This window comes from Theropithecus gelada, chromosome 8, assembly GCF_003255815.1.
Source record: "Theropithecus gelada isolate Dixy chromosome 8, Tgel_1.0, whole genome shotgun sequence".
In the NCBI taxonomy this organism is placed as follows: domain Eukaryota; kingdom Metazoa; phylum Chordata; class Mammalia; order Primates; family Cercopithecidae; genus Theropithecus; species Theropithecus gelada.
Genome location: NC_037676.1, coordinates 126,300,783 through 126,318,113, shown reverse-complemented (window position 1 = coordinate 126,318,113; position 17,331 = coordinate 126,300,783). Strand labels below are relative to the sequence as shown.

General features: G+C 40.8%; 1 protein-coding gene across 1 annotated transcript in view; it reads right to left on the bottom strand.

Moving 5' to 3' along the window:
- FER1L6 (fer-1 like family member 6) overlaps positions 1 to 17,331 on the bottom strand; it is a 170,165-nt gene that overhangs the window by 87,204 nt on the left and 65,630 nt on the right. Inside the window, exons 15-17 of the mRNA XM_025394519.1 lie at positions 15,365 to 15,455; positions 11,425 to 11,544; positions 9,197 to 9,349 (exon numbers count right to left, since the gene is read on the bottom strand). Of these exons, the coding sequence (XP_025250304.1) occupies positions 9,197 to 9,349; positions 11,425 to 11,544; positions 15,365 to 15,455 (364 nt within the window). The remainder of the gene's footprint in view (positions 1 to 9,196; positions 9,350 to 11,424; positions 11,545 to 15,364; positions 15,456 to 17,331) is intronic.

The following is a 17,331-nucleotide window of genomic DNA, read 5'->3' as shown; positions in this document are numbered from 1 at the left end:
AGTCTTGCTCTGTCACCCAGGCTAGAGTACAGTGGTACAATCTCAGCTCACTGTAGCCTCTGCTTCCAGGGTTCAAGTGATTCTCATGTCTTAGCCTCCCAAGTACCTGAGATTGCAGACGCATGCCACCACACCCAGATAATTTTTGGATTTTTAGTAGAGATGGGGTTTTACCATGTTGGCCAGGCTGTTCTTGAACTCCTGACCTCAGGTGATACACCCACCTCGGCCTCCCAAAGTGCTGGGATTACAGGCGTGAGCCACCATGCCAGGTTGGCCTTGTGTTTCTTAAAGTAAAACAAAACAATGACAAAAAACATCATTCATTTCTACTGCTGCTAAACAACATGTGTGCATTTAAACTCGTGGTTAAAACCAAAGACTCAGCTAACGTCTTGGGAAAGTGTTCCATAAAGACCATTGCTGCACTCCTAAAGTTAGCAGCTTGTACATTTTTTTAAAAAAAATATACGCAAGTTGGAATTGCTGGCAAGATGATGCAGAGTGTCTCACTTAAGTATCTAAGTTGGATTCATTCAACATTATCGAGCACGTTCCCAGGTGCTTTCAGGAACAGAATCCCATTTTTAATTTCACGTGTACTTTCAGCCTGGTTACATGTCTGCCCCTGCCTTCCCTCGACTGGGGCTCAGAAAACAATGCCCCCAAATGAAGGCCTCAGAAGCAAAAGTGTTTCTCTGACCTTCTCCTGCCCTCCTCTCTCTCAGTCCCATTCGCCCCCAGCTTAGCCATAGAAACTAGAATCTCTCTTCCCTAGTGCAGGTCACAGACACCAGAACCCCATTTCCCAAAAGCCAGCTATAAAACCTAAAAATATGACTCTAACTTTCCTCTGCCTTTCTATGTAAAAATTGGCCATAAAGAAATTATCTGACCTACCTTGTCTAACTGTAGCCCATTCCAGAGAGGGTTCTACCCCACACCCAGAAAGAGAGAATGCTACAGACAGGCCAAGAAGTAGCTAGGCAGACAGACCTTGCTGGGTTTCCCAGCTCAGTCCACTAGCATTAGATTATACCATTTTTATTGAATCATATTTCTATATGTGCATCCATACTTTGTTGAGCCTAACCATAAAAATGGATGATTTCCCCCTATTTTTGGATCTTCCTTCTAAAGGCTCCCATATATTAATGTGTATATTTAATATATACATTAAATAAATTTGTAAGCCTTTTCTCCTATTAATCGACCTTTTGTGAATTGATTTCTCAGCAAAGCTTCAGAGCGACAAGGGAAAGCTCTCCCTCGGCTCCTACACCAGCTTCCCCACTCTCCTGCCTCTGTCATGTGCCCCTGACCGACCACAGCCAGGTATTTCCCTTTGAGAATAGCATGGAAAGGCAGGAAAAAAGAAAACACAACAGAGAAAAACAATTAAGAATGCAAAAATATATCAAGAAGCTGTGATCATTCATATATAAATATTGCATGAGACAAAATGCTAAAGTCTCAGTCTCCCCTGTGCCTCCCCCACTTCCCACGGGGTCCTGGTGCAAGACAACCAGCTCAAAAGGAAGAGGAAGCTTGGCAAGTGAGAGAAAAGAGAGAGAGAGGTAGTAACTCACATGAACTGTGTTGGAGTTGGTCAGTATTAGCAAGAGTGAGGTTTGTTTATGTGGTAGAGGTTTTACTCTGTGGCAGGACAGAGAAAGGTGCTTTTTAGCCATCACTTCCTGCTGCATCCTAGGAAAAGCTAGATGGAAAGCTGGAACCTGGAGAACAGGAGATGGACTCCCTGTTGTGGAGAGAAGGTAGGATAGGGATGGCAAAGGGAGTGAGAAGGAGTGGACTCAGCACAGAGCTAACCCCAGGAGAAGAGGAAGGTTGAGCGCCACCCTCTGGGCTCTGAGAGCATCTAGCTCCTTCCTTAGGAAGGGTTTCCTTTTGGTGATAAATTTCCATTTCCACATTTCCAGCCCTCGGGAGCACAGTGGGGATAAGACTAAAAGGAAAGGATCCTAAACTTTTGAGTGGTGTGTTGGGCTGAGTTCTGCAAATTCTGTTCCATCATTTTTAGTAGCATTGTGAGTATGTTTAAATTAGAGAAAAAGAAAGATCATGCAACCCAGGACTGCAAAACCTTCATTGCTGTTACTGATCAATCATTACTTAGCCATGTGACACAGATGAGGCACTTTGTTTCCTCTGTATTAACAGTTCTCAAACAGGGCCTTTAGGAAGAGAAGTTTCCTAAAACTTACAAATAACTATTCTGGATGCATAAGCTTGACAAACGTGGGCTTAAAAAGTTAAAGATGTTTCACATGGTACTGGTACCAAAACAGACATATAGACCAATGGAACAGAATAGAGACCTCAGAAATAACACCACACGTCCACAACCATCTGATCTTTGACAGACCTGATAAAAACGAGCAATGGGGAAAGGATTCCCTATTTAATAAATGGTGCTGGGAAAACTGGCTAGCCATATGCAGAAAACTGAAACTGGACCCCTTCCTTACACCTTATACAAAAATTAACTCAAGATGGATTAAAGACTTAAATGTAAAACCCAAAACCATAAAAACCCTAGAGGAAAACCCAGGCAATACCATTCAGGTCATAGGCATGAGCAAATATTTTATGATGAAATCACCAAAAGCAACGGCAACCAATGCAGAAATAGACAAATGAGGTCTAATTAAACTAAAGAGCTTCTACAAAGCAAAAGAAACTATCAGAGCGAATGGGTAATCTACAGAATGGGATAAAATGTTTGCAATCTATCCATCTGACAAAGGGCTAATATCCAGAATCTACAAAGAACTTAAACAAATTTACAAGAAAAAATCAAACAACCCCATCAAAAAGTGGGCAAATGACATAAACGGACACTTCTCAAAAGAAGACATTTATACAGCCAACAAACATGAAAAAAGCTTAACATCACTGAAGTTTAAAATTCAAAACCACAATGAGATACCATCTCACACCAGTCAGAAAGGCAATTATTAAAAAGTCAAGAAACAACAGATGCTGGCAAGGCTGTGGAGAAATAGGAACGCTGTTGGTGGGAGTGTCAATTAGTTCAACCATTGTGGAAGACAGTGTGGTGATTCCTCAAGGATCTAGAACCATAAATACCATTTGACCCAGCAATCCCACTACTGGCTATACACCCAAAAGATTATAAATTATTCTACTATAAAGAGATAGGCACACGTATGTTTACTGCGGCACTGTTCACAATAGTAAAGACACGGAACCAACCCAAATGCCCATCAATGATAGATTGGATAAAGAAAATGTGGCACATATACACCATAGAATACTATGCAGCCATAAAAAAAAATGAGATCATGTCCTTTGCAGGTGCATGGATGAAGCTGGAAGCCATCATTCTCAGCAAGCTAACACAGGAACAGAAAACCAAACACTGCATGTTCTCATTCATAAGTGGGAGTTGAACAATGAGAACACATGGACACAGGCAGGAGAACATCACACACCAAGGCCTGTCAGGGGGCGGGGGACAAGGGGAGGGAAGCCATTAGAACAAATACCTAATGCACGCAGGGCTTAAAACCTAGGTGACAGGTCGATAGGTGCGGCAAACCACCATGGCACACGTTAACCTATGTAATGAATCTGTACATTGTGCACATGTATCCCGGAACTTAAAGTAAAGTAAAATATTAAAAAGTTAAAGATGTTTCCCAACTGCAGGACTTCTTGGAACCTTCCACTGGTTAATGGGCACTGTGAAACTGCAAGAGTTTCCAAGGTTACAACTGCAACTTCTTAAAAGCATTTGAACATGGAACATTTACAGAGCCACTCAAAGAATAGTAGCTCCACAGAATAAAGCTTGAGGAAACTTTAGCTTAGAGAGTTTAGAGATTTATATTCTATGTTCCCCCCAGCCCCCGCCCACCTTCACTTCCTATTTCCCAGCTAAAAAATTGGAGTGAGTGGCAGATGAGGGAATACTCAGTGTCCCTGGTGCTGCCTTTGTTTTTTCTGGTCTTGCCCATTCAGTGAAGAGAAAGGGGCATGAAGAGAGATGGTGGGTGAGAAGGGACTTAAAGTCAGGAGTGAAAATCAAAACAGAAATGAAAATTGTCTTACTGAATCATCTTATCAAGATATTTTATCAAATTCATATGACTGGATTCAACAAGATCCAGAAAGCTGCTGCCCAGAGCAATTCCAATGGCAGAAGGAAAATACAAATAAAGAAATAAGCTAAGGCCTACAGAAGAAGATAATATTCAGATGATGAATGCTCCACGGCAAAAGTTCTGCATTTTCAACTCTTCTAACCTCTGACTTTATTTGACAGCTGTTCTTTGTTCTAATTTTAAATAGTGCCAGGATACATCAAAATATTTAGAAGTGAGTAACTTTATACCACCTTTCTAGTATTTTTAGCACAGGGCCTTCTGAAGTGATTTGCTATTTTTAAGATAAATATTTCTTGCCTTCTTAGCATTCTTTGAATGGAGAAAGTGAAAGAAAATTCTTGATAATTGTGGTGAATGACTTGGGTGGAAAACTTTGTTTTTCAGTTATAGTTTTACTGGAGTGGGTTTAAAAGCCATTTTAGGCCAGGCACAATGGCTCACATCTATAATCTCAGTGCTTTGGGAGTCCAAGGAAGGCAGAAGAATTACTTGAGGCCAGGAGTTTGAGATAAGCCTGGGTTACTTAGTAAGATCCCATCTCTATGAGAAATAAAAATTAGCCAGATGTGGTGGTACACGCCTGTAGACCTAGTTATTCAGGAGGCTGAGGTGAGAGGATTGCTTGAGCCTAGAAGTTCAAGGCTGCAGTGAGCTGTGATTTTACCACTGCACCCCAGACTTGGCAACAGAGTAAGATGCTGTCTCTAAAACAAAATCATTTTACATACATGACAGAAAATAACACAGAGAGCCTCAAACAACTCGCTGGATATGAGGGGGACGTAATTACAGCAACGTCCTCTGGGAATGTGGATGTCTAGTTGTTCGAATGCTAGCATTTATTGAGTGATTATTCTATGAGGTACAACTACATGTTATTTACTTGCATTTATTCACTTGTTCCTCACAATAATCTCCATTTCATGAATGAAAAATAGGATGAACATTTTTTATCCGTTTGAAGGTTGAAGAATATTAAGTTGCCCAAGGTCATACAACTAGTATATATTGGCTCTGGAATTCTGTTATGGGTTTAATTGTGGTACCACAAAATTTATATGTTGAAGTTCTAACCCCCAAAACCCAAAATATGACTTTATTTGGAAGTAGGGTCAATGTAGACATAATTAGTTAAAATTACATTGTACTGCAGTAGGGTAGGTCCCTAATCCCATATGACTGGAGTCATAAAAAGAAGGTCAGATGAAGGGATAGACACAGAGGAAGAATGTCATATGGAGATTGGCGCCATTCTAGTAAAAGCCGTGCAACCAACCAGAAGCTAGAGGAGAGGCCTGGAACATGTTCCTCCCTAACACCTTCAAGGGAACATGGCCCTGCCAACACCTTGACCTAGGACTTCTAACCTTTAGAACCATGAGATAATACGTTTCTGTTGTTTAAGCCAGTCAGTTTATGCTACTTTGTTACAGTAGCCCTAGTGATCTCATACAAATTCCAGCCCAAATTCACCTTATTTCAAAGCCCATGCTTTAAACCATTATCCCACACTGCCTCTCATGCTTAATAATAGGGCCCTTCTGTCTGCAACATTGAACGATCACATCTACAGTAAACTCTTGAGATTGGACGGCACTTAGAGGCTATTTAATTTAGCTGCCTGCTGCCATGTTTGTATCAAATAGTTGCCTAGGGTGTGCTAACACCTCTAAGGATGAGGAATGCATTATGGACTTCCATTTAGGAGACTATTTCCCTGTAATGTCTTTGTAGGGCCTGATTTTTACCTGCTGGGTCTCTCTCTCCCCTATACCTCCCCTCCATCTATGTACTAGCTCCTAAAACACTGAAACTACTCTCTCGTGCTGTCAAATCTTCTCAGCTAAGAATTGCTATCTCTTTACCTGTTCCTCTATGGCATGCTTTTGAACCTTTTCCCCCTCCTTGAGTTAGTAAAGGAATGATTATTATATAGCAAGAAACCAGAACTGATATTGGGAGGACAGTCAGCTATGGGTTAGGAAAAGTTAATCAGTTAATTTGTACTCTTGTCAGCGCTGGTGGGGGTAAAGACTTTGGACACATTTTCCTCTTATTCATTGATTTCTACTTACTGGGATAAAAATGTATTTGTAGGGGAGGTAAAATACCCAGGGCCTCCAAGCAAAGCTCAAATCTTGAGTTAGAGACAGTAGAATCTGTCCAGAGATACACGTCTTTAAGGGCCCACCCAGAAGGCATCTGGGGACTCTGTCTTGATGAAGGGTGAGGGACCCTCAAGTGGAAAAAATTTTATATTTTTACAATTTAAAGTCACAAGGAATCCTGAACTAGCTGTTCTGTCCTTCTTATAGTTTTCTTTGAAGCTATTTTAAAATACAGATTAACTCATGTGAGAAGATGCCATGGACAAATTACACAAGTGAAAAGGTAGTGAGGAAACTGATAGAAAAACGTTTATTCTAAGAAATCATAGATGACACAAACAAATGCAAATACCTCCAATGCTCATGGATTGGAAGAATCAATATCATGAAAATAAACATACTTCCCCAAACAATCAACAGATTCAATGCCCTTGCTATCAAAATACCAACATCATTTTTTGCAGAATTAGAAAAAACTATCCTAAAATTCATACAGAGCCAAAAGAGAGCCCAAATTGCCAAAGCAATCCTAAGCAAAAAGAACAAATCTAGAGGCATCACATTACCTAACTTCAAATTATACAAGGCTATAGTTACCAAAACAACATGGTACTGGTATAAAAGTAGATATATAGGCCAGTAGAATAGAATAGAGAACCTAGATATGAAGTCAAATATTTATAACCAATTGATTTTCAGCAAAGCATACAAAAAGACAAATTGGAGAAAGGATGCCTTATCAATAAATGCTACTGGGGAAACAAGATAGCCACATGTAGAAGAATGAACCTGGATCTCTATTTATTTATTTTTTTTTTTTTTTAGACGGAGTCTCGCTCTGTCACCCAGGCTGGAGTGCAGTGGCATGATCTCGGCTCACTGCAAGCTCCGCCTCCCGGGTTCACACCATTCTCCGGCCTCAGCCTCCCAAGTAGCTGGGACTACAGGCACCCGCCACCACGCCCAGCTACCTTTTCTTATTTTTTAGTAGAGACAGGGTTTCACTGTGTTAGCCAGGATGGTCTCAATCTCCTGACCTCGTGATCCGCCCGTCTCAGCCTCCCAAAGTGCTGGGATTATAGGCTTGAGCCACCGCGCCCGGCCTGGATCTCTATTTCTCACCAGATACAAAAAATTAACTCAAGATGGATTAAAGACTTAAATCTGAGACCTGAAACCATAAAACCTCTAGAAGAAAACCTAGAAAAAAACTCTTCTGGCAAAGAATTTATGACTAAGACACCAAAAACAAATGCAAAAAAAAAAAAAAACCCAAAAATAAATGATACCTAATTAAACTAAAAAGCTTCTGCACAGCCAAAGAATCATCAGAGTAAACAGAAACCAACAGAATGGAAGGAAAGATTTGCAAATTATGCGTCCCATAAAGGACTAATATCCAGAATCTACAAGGAACTCAAACAAATCAACATGAAAAAAATAATTCCATTAAAAAGTGGGTAAAAGACATGAATAAATATCTCCCCAAAGAAGATATACAAATGGCCAAGAAACATATGAAAAAAATGCTGAGCATCACTAATCATCAGGGAAATGCAAATTAAAACAATGATTGAGATACCACATTACCCCAGCCAGAATGGCCATTATTAAAAAGTCAAAAAACAGTAGATGTTGGCATGGATGCAGCTAAAAAGGAACGCTTTTATACTGCTGATGGGACTGTAAATTAGCACAACCTCTATGGAAAACAGTATAGAGATTTCCCAAAGAACTAAAAGTAGATCTACCATTCAACCCAGCAAGCCCACTACCCACTACTGGGTATCTACCCAAAGAAAAAGTTTAAAAAGGTACCAGCATGTATATGTTTATTGTGGCACAATTCAAAATTGCAAAGGTATGGAATCAACAACCTAAGTGTCCATCACCTGACGACTGGATTAAGAAAATGTGATATATATACACCATAGAATACTACTAAGCCATAAAAAAAAGAATGAAATAATGTCTTTTGCAGCAACTTGAATAGAGCTGGAGGCCATTATTTATTCTAAGTAACTCAAGAATGGAAAACCAAATACTGTATGTTCTCACTTATATGCAGGAACTAAGCTATGGGTATGAAAAGTCATACAGAATGGTATAATGGACACTGAAAACTCAGAAAGGGGGAGGGTAGGATGGGGATGAGGGACCAAAAACTACCTATTCATACATTGTACACTACTCAGGTGACAGTTGCACTGAAATTCTGGATTTCACCAATATTCAACTTACCCATGTAATCACAAACCACTTGTACTCCTAAAGCTATTGAAATTTAAAAAAAAAAAAAAAAAAAAAAAAAAAAAAATTGGCCAGGAACAGTGGCTCATGCTTGTAATCCCAGCACTTTGGGAGGCCGAGGCAGGCGGATCACGAGGTCAGGAATTTGAGACCAGCCTGGCCAACATAGTGAAACCCCATCTCTACTAAAAATACAAAAAATTAGCTGGGCTTGGTGGCGGGCACCTGTAATCCCAGCTCTTTGGAAGGCTGAGGCAGGAGAACACTTGAATCTGGGAGGCAGAGGTTTCAGTGAGCCAAGGTCACACCACTGACCTCCAGTCCTGGTAACAGTGCAAGATACCATCTCGAGAAAACAAACAAACAAACAAACAAACAAAAAAACCTTAAGGTTAATTGTTATTAATACTAGCAATCAAAGAGGTAAAAATTAAAGTAACCCATTAGATTAAAAAAGAAACTTACGTGTGTCTGATGATATAACAGTTAAAAATTTTGAAAAAATTCCACCTAAAAGTGGTCTACTGAATTACAATTTGAACCAAGAGACACCAAGGTGTTTTAGTTGTCCTCCTACCTTTGAAAGCACTGGGGAACGGTGAGAGCCATGGACACACACCAGAAAGTCTGAGCCACCCTAGAGAAACAGAAATCTCCCTTCTTTTCGTTAAAATACTGCACACTTACTTTGAGGAAGTGAGTTTTGATCTTGCCGCAGTGTTTGCCCATCTGCCCTGTGACCGGGGAATAGAGGAGGTCTTTGGAGGCGATGCGGGCGTAGGCCACTCTCCTGTTGTTGCTGAGCATCCAGATGAAAACATCAGGGATAGTGTGCTGGGGCTGTAGGAGTGGGATTTGAAAGGTTGGTACTGAACAAATGCACTTGCAGAGTTCTGCTATCCTGAAACAGTCCCGCTTCGACAAAACAAATGCTGTGACTGACACCATCTAAGCACTGAAACATCTATGCCATCAGGCAAATTAAGTGCAGTTTCCTAGAGAAGAGAAAGCCTTATTTAGGTCATGAATTAAAAGTGCATACAGCCAGGTGTGCTGGCTCACGCCTGTAATCCCAGCACTTTGGGAGGCCGAGGCGGGTGGATCATGAGGTCAGGAGTTCGAGACCATCCTGACCAATATGGTGAAATCACGTCTCTACTAAAAATACAAAAATTAGCCAGGGGTAGTGGCACTCGCCTATAGTTTCAGCTACTCAGGAGGCTGAGGCAGAAGAATCGCTTGAACCCAGGAGGCGGAGGAGGTTGCAGTGAGCCAAGATCATGCCACTGCACTCCAGCCTGGGCAACAGAGCGAGACTCCATCTCAAAAAATAAAAAATAAAAAAAGTGCATACAAACCCACATGTCAAATTGCCCATATGAGAACATGCAAGTCGGACCTGTGATTTGGTGTCTTTGGTAGCCTACTTTTCTCCATCTGCAGGACAAACACTTTTGCACAACTTCCCATGGATTTTTTCCAGTCTTGTAATAATGATTTAGTTTTAAGCACTCCTCAGAGCCAGATAACATTTCCAGAATATTCAAATGAAACAACAAAAACAAAAATCTATGCATGTCTTTGAATGACTTTACTTACACTTGCTCTTAGGCAAGTATTTCTGCAAGGAACTGTGTACCTATAATATGATTGCAAAATATTTTATTTCCATTTTAAGTGGTTATTCAGCAGGAACTCAGCTAAATTGCATAGGAAATTAGATTTTAAAGTTGAATTAATCAAGATAGAAAGAGTAGAATTCCATGCCAAGTGGCCCATTAGGTTGTAAATGTTTGAAATGCACATTTCTGAACAAACAAAACTCTCAAAACAAAAAGAGGGATATTGTTATAAACAAGGCTTTGACATTCCTGGACTGGAAGCAGATGCTCTGTGTTTCCAATCCCTAGTGATCGGGTATAACTAATCCCCGAAGAGGGCATCCCTTCTCTCTTCTGAGTGCTTATTCAAATTCCTATGTCTACTGACTGCTTGTCTCACCAAGTAATATGCCGCCAGGGAATGACTGATTTGCAATAAGAACTGCAATTTTCAAGAAAAACAGAAACAGTAAATCTCTCTCCCTGAAATCTTTCCACAAAAAAAACCCCTGTTTTAGAAGTTTCTACACATTTGCAGGCTTCAAGAACGAATGTCAGTATCTGACAGATGCAAATATGAGGGCTCTTTTTAAACAGGTCATTCTAGAAGTCACCAGAAGACACTGTTTACAACTAACTTTAAAATGAGAAGCTGCCGTGCCCTTTACTGGGCACAAATTTAAATCCTTTTATGGTTGAAAACCTATCAAAGTTCCCGGTGCGTATGTTGACTTCACCCAAGCCCATTAGCAAATGTGCCTTTTACTTTGCTGAATGCTCAGGTTTTGTTTTAAAAAAAATCAATAAAGCTGTACATTTTTGGTTTAATTTAAAAATCTCTTCTCTAAGGCCGGGCGCGGTGGCTCAAGCCTGTAATCCCAGCACTTTGGGAGGCCGAGGCGGGTGGATCACGAGGTCAGGAGATCGAGACCATCCTGGCTAACATGGTGAAACCCCGTCTCTACTAAAAATACAAAAAAAAAACTAGCCGGGCGTGGTGGTGGGCACCTGTAGTCCCAGCTACTCGGAGGCTGAGGCAGGAGAATGGCGTGAACCTGGGAGGCGGAGCTTGCAGTGAGCCGAGATCGCGCCACTGCACTCCAGCCTGGGCGACACAGCGCGAGACTCCGTCTCAAAAAAAAAAAAAAAAAGAAAAAAAAAAAATCTCTTCTCTAAACTAGGAGTGCCTGCTCAGCCCACTAGGGCTGGGGAGAAAAACATTGATTCGTATTTCACCCGTACCAACCGTTCAAACCTCCTTGGAAGACATTCAGTCTAACCTTCCAAATGAGGTTTGCCTTTAGAGTCAATTACCTCGTCAACAAGAAAGCGGATTTTTTCCACAAAGTTTTGGGCTTCGTGAATCATTTCATCAAGAGGTAACTTTTTCTTCTGCTGCTGAATGATCCCCTTGGCCTCCTTGCGCATTGCTTCCTAAAACAAGACAAGAGTCAGTGTAGGTCTTTCTAGAGATCTGGACAAGAAGAAGCATCCTGTTGCTGAAGAGGCGTGAGGGTCCTGGTGAGCTCCACACTGAGCCACTCACGTGGACTGTTCCAGGGTCTGCCGCCGTGCACGCTGCCCCCTTAGTGGAAACTTCACAGGATTATGGAGGCAGTAATATCATCTCACCTCCGCTTGACAGATGAGAAGCTGAGGTCCAGAAAGGCCCCAGGCTTATCAAGGTCACACATGGCTTATTAACCAGCACCTGAATCTAAGTTGATATGGTTTGGCTGTGTCCCACCCAAATTTCATCTTGAACTGTAATTCCCATAATCCCCACATATCATGGGAGGGACCTGGTGGGAGGTAATTTAATCATGGAGGCGTTTACCCTCATGCTATTCTCGTGATAGTGAGTAAGGTTCTCACGATATCTGATGGTTTTATAAGAAGCTTTTCCCCCTTTTGCTTGGCACTTCTCTTGCCTGCCACCATGTAAGATATGATTTGCTCCTTCTTGCCTTCCACCATGACTGGCGGCCACCATGGCCTCCTAGCCATGTGGAACTGTGTGTCAAACCTCTTTCCTTTATAATTACCCAGTCTTGGGTATGTCTTTATTAGCAGTGTGAGAACAGAGGCTTTCTGATATTTAACAACAACAACTACGATAATAGCAGCCTAAGGTGTACTGAGATGTTCCTCTGTGCCAGGCAATATTCTAACCACTGTATTAATCCTTTGTTACTCCTCATAACAGTCTTATGAAGTAGGTTCTATTATTTCCATTTTACAGCTGAGGAAGCAGTAATGCAGCTACTGAATGGCAGAGCCAGAGCTGACCCCCAGCTACATCCAGAGTCCAGTGCATAACCACTGCACTCACCACCTCTTCCTGGAGGTATGGTGGCTGCTTTCAGACCAAGAAGACATCATATGAGAAATGCTGCCAGAAAGTTCAGTGTAAGTGGTTGGAAAACCCAAAAGTGTTTGATTCATTTGTTTAGCTCACATTTATGTGCTTAGGAAAAAAGTATTTACAGTGACTTCTAAGGCCCTGTGTGAGTTGGCCCTGCCACTGTCTGTTTCATCTTATAATATTCTTTCCTCGCTCACTGTGCCTCAGGCACACTGGTCCTCAGAAGCCCTAGAACATGACAAACTTTCTCCATCCTAAAGCTGGTGTATTAGTCTTTTCTCATGCTGCTAATAAAGACATACCCGAGACTGGGTAATTTATAAAGGAAAGAGGTTTAATGGAGAACTCACAGTTCTACGTGGCTGGGGAGGCCTCATGGGGAAAATCATGGTGGAAGGCAAGGAGGTGCAAGTTACGCCTTACATAGATGGCGGCAGGCAAAGAAAGAGAGCTTGTGCAGGGAAACTACCCTTTGTAAACCATCGGATCTCATGAGACTTATTCACTATCATGACAACAGCATGGGAAAGACCTGCCCCCATGATTCAATTACCTCCCAGCAGATCCCTCCCACAACATGTGAGAGTTCAAGATGAGATTTGGGTGGAGAAACAGCCAAACCATATTAGCTGGTATGCTTGGTGTTTCCTCTTGCTCAGATGTTCTTCCTAGTCTCTACATGGCTGGTTTCTTCTCATCTTTAAGGCCTCAACTTAAATGTCACCACTGTATTATATACCCCCATGTTTTCCTGATCCCTGTGGCTTTTTAGAATTTCCTTTTGAATCACAATCTGTAATAATTTTTATGTATTTTCTGTTTACCTGTCTCTCTTCTATCTTAACCATTAATGTGTAAACTTCAGTAGGACAAGGACCTCCTCTGTCTTGTCCTTATTGTATGCTCAGTGTCTAACAGAGTTTCTGGCACATAGGTGTTAAATAAATGTTTATGGAATGAATGAACTACTCAATCTAGAAATTCCTCAAGGACAAGCACCAAGTTCTTCTAGCTTTGTTCCCAGCATCTAGAGGAGTGTGTGGCACGTAGGAAGCCTCTGTTAATGTTGACTGGAAGAAATGCATACCTGTTATCTACCAGGCACTATGCTTGGAGCCCAGGTCTGGGACAGAGAGAAGAAATAATGCTTCATTTCCCCAAGACATTGACAGGTTGGCGAGGTGAAAACAATACATTCACATAATTAAAATGCATGAAGCACTGTGGTACTAGACAGGGGCAAAGCTGGTTACCTGGAGAGTATGACATTTGAGCTGAATTTTAAAATGTGAATAGAATTCATCAGAGAGTAAGAAGACAGAGGGAACAGTTACATGTGAATATACATAATCATCGAGGATTCAAAATTGTCAGAGCATAGATACATGGGAACAAACTAAAGAGGGATAAGACTGGGATGCTAGGTTGGGGCCAGACATTAAACAGCCCAATATATCATGCAAAAGGGATTTAGACTTTATCCTATGAATGATTGAGAGAATCCAATGATTTTTTTTGAACAATGATCTAATCAGGCTTGTGTTTTAGAAAGATCATGCTGGTTGTGGTATGGAAGATGGATTAGAGGAAGACTTTTGCAATACTCTAGAACAGAGATGCTAAGAAACTCAGTTTAGGCAGTGACTGTGAAGATGAAGAAGTGGAGTTCATTCCAGAGTCACAAAGAGGCAGAATCTACAGGACCTAGTATTCAAATGGCTACTTAAGGTGAGAGACAAAGAGCCAATGTTGAAGCTTAGCCCTCTTGTTTGAGCAGTCCGTCTAGCTGGTGGTACCAATGCAGGATGTTGAACAAGTTGAGATAAGGTGATGGGCTCAGTAGGATACACAGAGTTTGGGGTGATATAAGCATGGAGATGCCCACTAGGAGGCTGGAAATGCAGGTCTAGAGATGAGGAGGGAGACCTAGGCCACTAAAAAAGATATTGAAATAATCAGGCCAAGGGCTGTCAGACAATGTGAAGACAGAACTCTGCAGAAAACATGGAGCAGAGGGAAGCTGCAGAGATAGCACTTCAGCCAGAGGTGCTGAAAAAAGCCAGCATAGGAAGAAGGTCTTATTGATGGTGGGAATCTAGCCTCCCTGAAATGTTCCAGAGGACAGAAAAGCAGCATTCTGGGAAGAAGGATGGATGAGGAGTTAGGAGACCTGGGTTTTAGTTTTTGGACTACAGTTAACTAGCTGTGATCTTTAGAAAAAGTCATTTAATCTCTCTGAGCCCCACTCATACTTTAAAATGTCCCTGAGAAGTCAAGCACTGAGTAATCTTTCTTTGCAGAATTATCCTGGCCTCACATGAAATGTCCCTTGGTGCCCTTGCTGGAACTGACATTTCCAATTGAGATAATCCAGGGCCTGACTTGGTCTGGCAATTCTAGTCACCAGTCATTAAAGAAGAACTGGGCAACTATTAGGCACCTAGTACATGCAGGTTCCCAGGACACAGAGGGGTATCAACTCCTGACCTGTTCTCAAGAAGCGCTTACAAATTTTAACACAATTCTCAATAGGAAGAACCTGAAGTCAAGGAGCACAGTTATTTCTTTTGATCTCTTGGCTTGTGGGGCACAAGGCCAAGCAAGTCTACTGCCTTTAACAAAATATGAAGGTCAAGAAAATGAGCTAGAGGGCACCTATTCTCCATCAGAATAGGAAGTAGGACCAGTGGGCTTCTAGTTCATCCTTATAAACCTTCAATAAATGTTCATTTCTTTCCAGCTTAACAAATGTTCCCTTCTCACTCTTCTCTCTGCATCCCAAAAATGTATGACCTTTAAACCTTATCCTCATTTGGTCTGTGAACTATGCCTCATCCGTGAGGTTTATTTTTAACTCTGTCCACAAAGTATAAATAGATTTTCACATACCAGCTCCTGCCAACAGAGCGTAAGTCGCTTCTTATCTAAAGTGGTTTGGTTCAACATCTTGGGCTTTTTTTCTGCTTCAGAGATAAAGGCACTGTAAGAAAAGAATAACAATTTCGAAACCTACTTAGTGAAAATCCATTTATGTAATTCTAGAGGTTTGCAAATATCATTTCTGCAATACATTGGAAAGCTTTTGAAGCCATAAAACCAATATTTTTAATTTAGGATTAAGCCACAATGTATTAACTTTTCCAAGAGACAAAATGAGAACTGGCAATGATGCCCAGACCCAACATTAGTTTTGGGGAACAGATGTTTTTTCCACTTACTTTCAGTACAATCCATTGTGATTGCTATAAAAATTCATAACAAAACCCACAAAATGCTGTTTTTCTTCATCTTACAAATTTAACACACACCAAAAGTTTCCTGAAAAGTTGTATGTAAAACAAATATTTTAGATTCAATACTTAGATGTGTCCCTACCATTTAAAAACAATAGGAAACACTGAGTAGTAACATTTTTTGGAGATGAAGCTAAACATGTATTCAAAAGGAAAATAGTAAAGATTGTGAATGCAATTCAAGAAGAAAAATGTAAATGGACTAAACGCTTGGGGAAATAAGATATTGTCCTTACTAGTGATAACTTAAATGCAAATTAAAATCAATACCATTTTACCTATAAAAATGAATAATATTCAAGGTTGGCGAAGATGTTGGGAGATAGTTATTCTTCTACTTTATTGAAGGTGGGTGTAGATTCTTACAGTGTTTTAGAGGCTACTTGATAGCACCTATCAAAATTTAGATTTGATTCAAAATTAAAGTAAATTATGCTAGAATTCTTACCCTTAAGATTATGTTTACACAATCATATGTATTGTAGCACTGTTCATAGTAGCAAAATAAGTGGGAACAACTTAAATGTCATTAGGGACTAGTTAAATATATCATGGCACATAAAAGCAATTGAATATTCAGGATATCTATTATGTGCACCTGTAGAAAGATGCCTGTGATATTTTGCTGAATGAAAAGGCAACCTGCTGAGCAAATGTGTGATATCATTTGTGAAGAAATGTGTTATTTTATGAGTGTGTACATGAGGATGCATGTTTCCAAATGCACAGAAAAAAAGTCCAGGAGGACAAATCAAACTCTTCTCACTGGAGAGTAGGATTGGAGAGAGAATTGAGAAGAACTTTCATACTTGATATATTTGTTTTTTTTTTTTAAATGATGAGCATGATCATTTCAATGATGAGCACTTCTGATGAAAAAAATCAATTATAAAGGAAACAAAAAGGAAAACCTAAGATGCCACACCACCTAAGACAAGGTCCCATACCAGACTCTACCCGCTGGCGATTGGAAGTCTCACCAGAAATCCTCCTTGGACACACTAGTAACACTACCTTTTCTTTAAATTTTAAAAAAGAATAAAAAGGATTATATTTTGAAGAGGGAATCTTGTTGCCCCAGTTCCTGCCTTTTCTTGTGGCAGAAGGAATTCCATGTCACTCTCCAGAATGGATCAGTGCAGGTAGACATGATCACTTCTGATCCCTTTCCTTTCCCCACAGGGAGAAATAATTTGTTTCCTCATTAAAATTGGGGTAAATGACCATGGCACACGTTTCTGTTCATTCTTCATCTTTCAGACCCAGCCTGCCTGCTAGCTGTGAACACCTCCCTTACCTTCACGTGTCCCATGGCAAGTGCCCTGTCCCTGTGAGAGGCAAGGGCGAGATGGAGGGAGAAGCCCTGTTGAGCTGCTTGGCCATGAACAGGCTCGGGGAACAGGAAGCTTGCCTTGACCTCAGGTCCAAGCTGCTTTCTCAAATCCAGCTTTTCCAATTATAAAACATTTTGATCTCTGTCTTATTCTAATATTTTTTCAGTTGGTTATAAACTTGAAAAAGGGTGAATGATTAACTGTCATCCCAAGTAATCCTCTAACATAG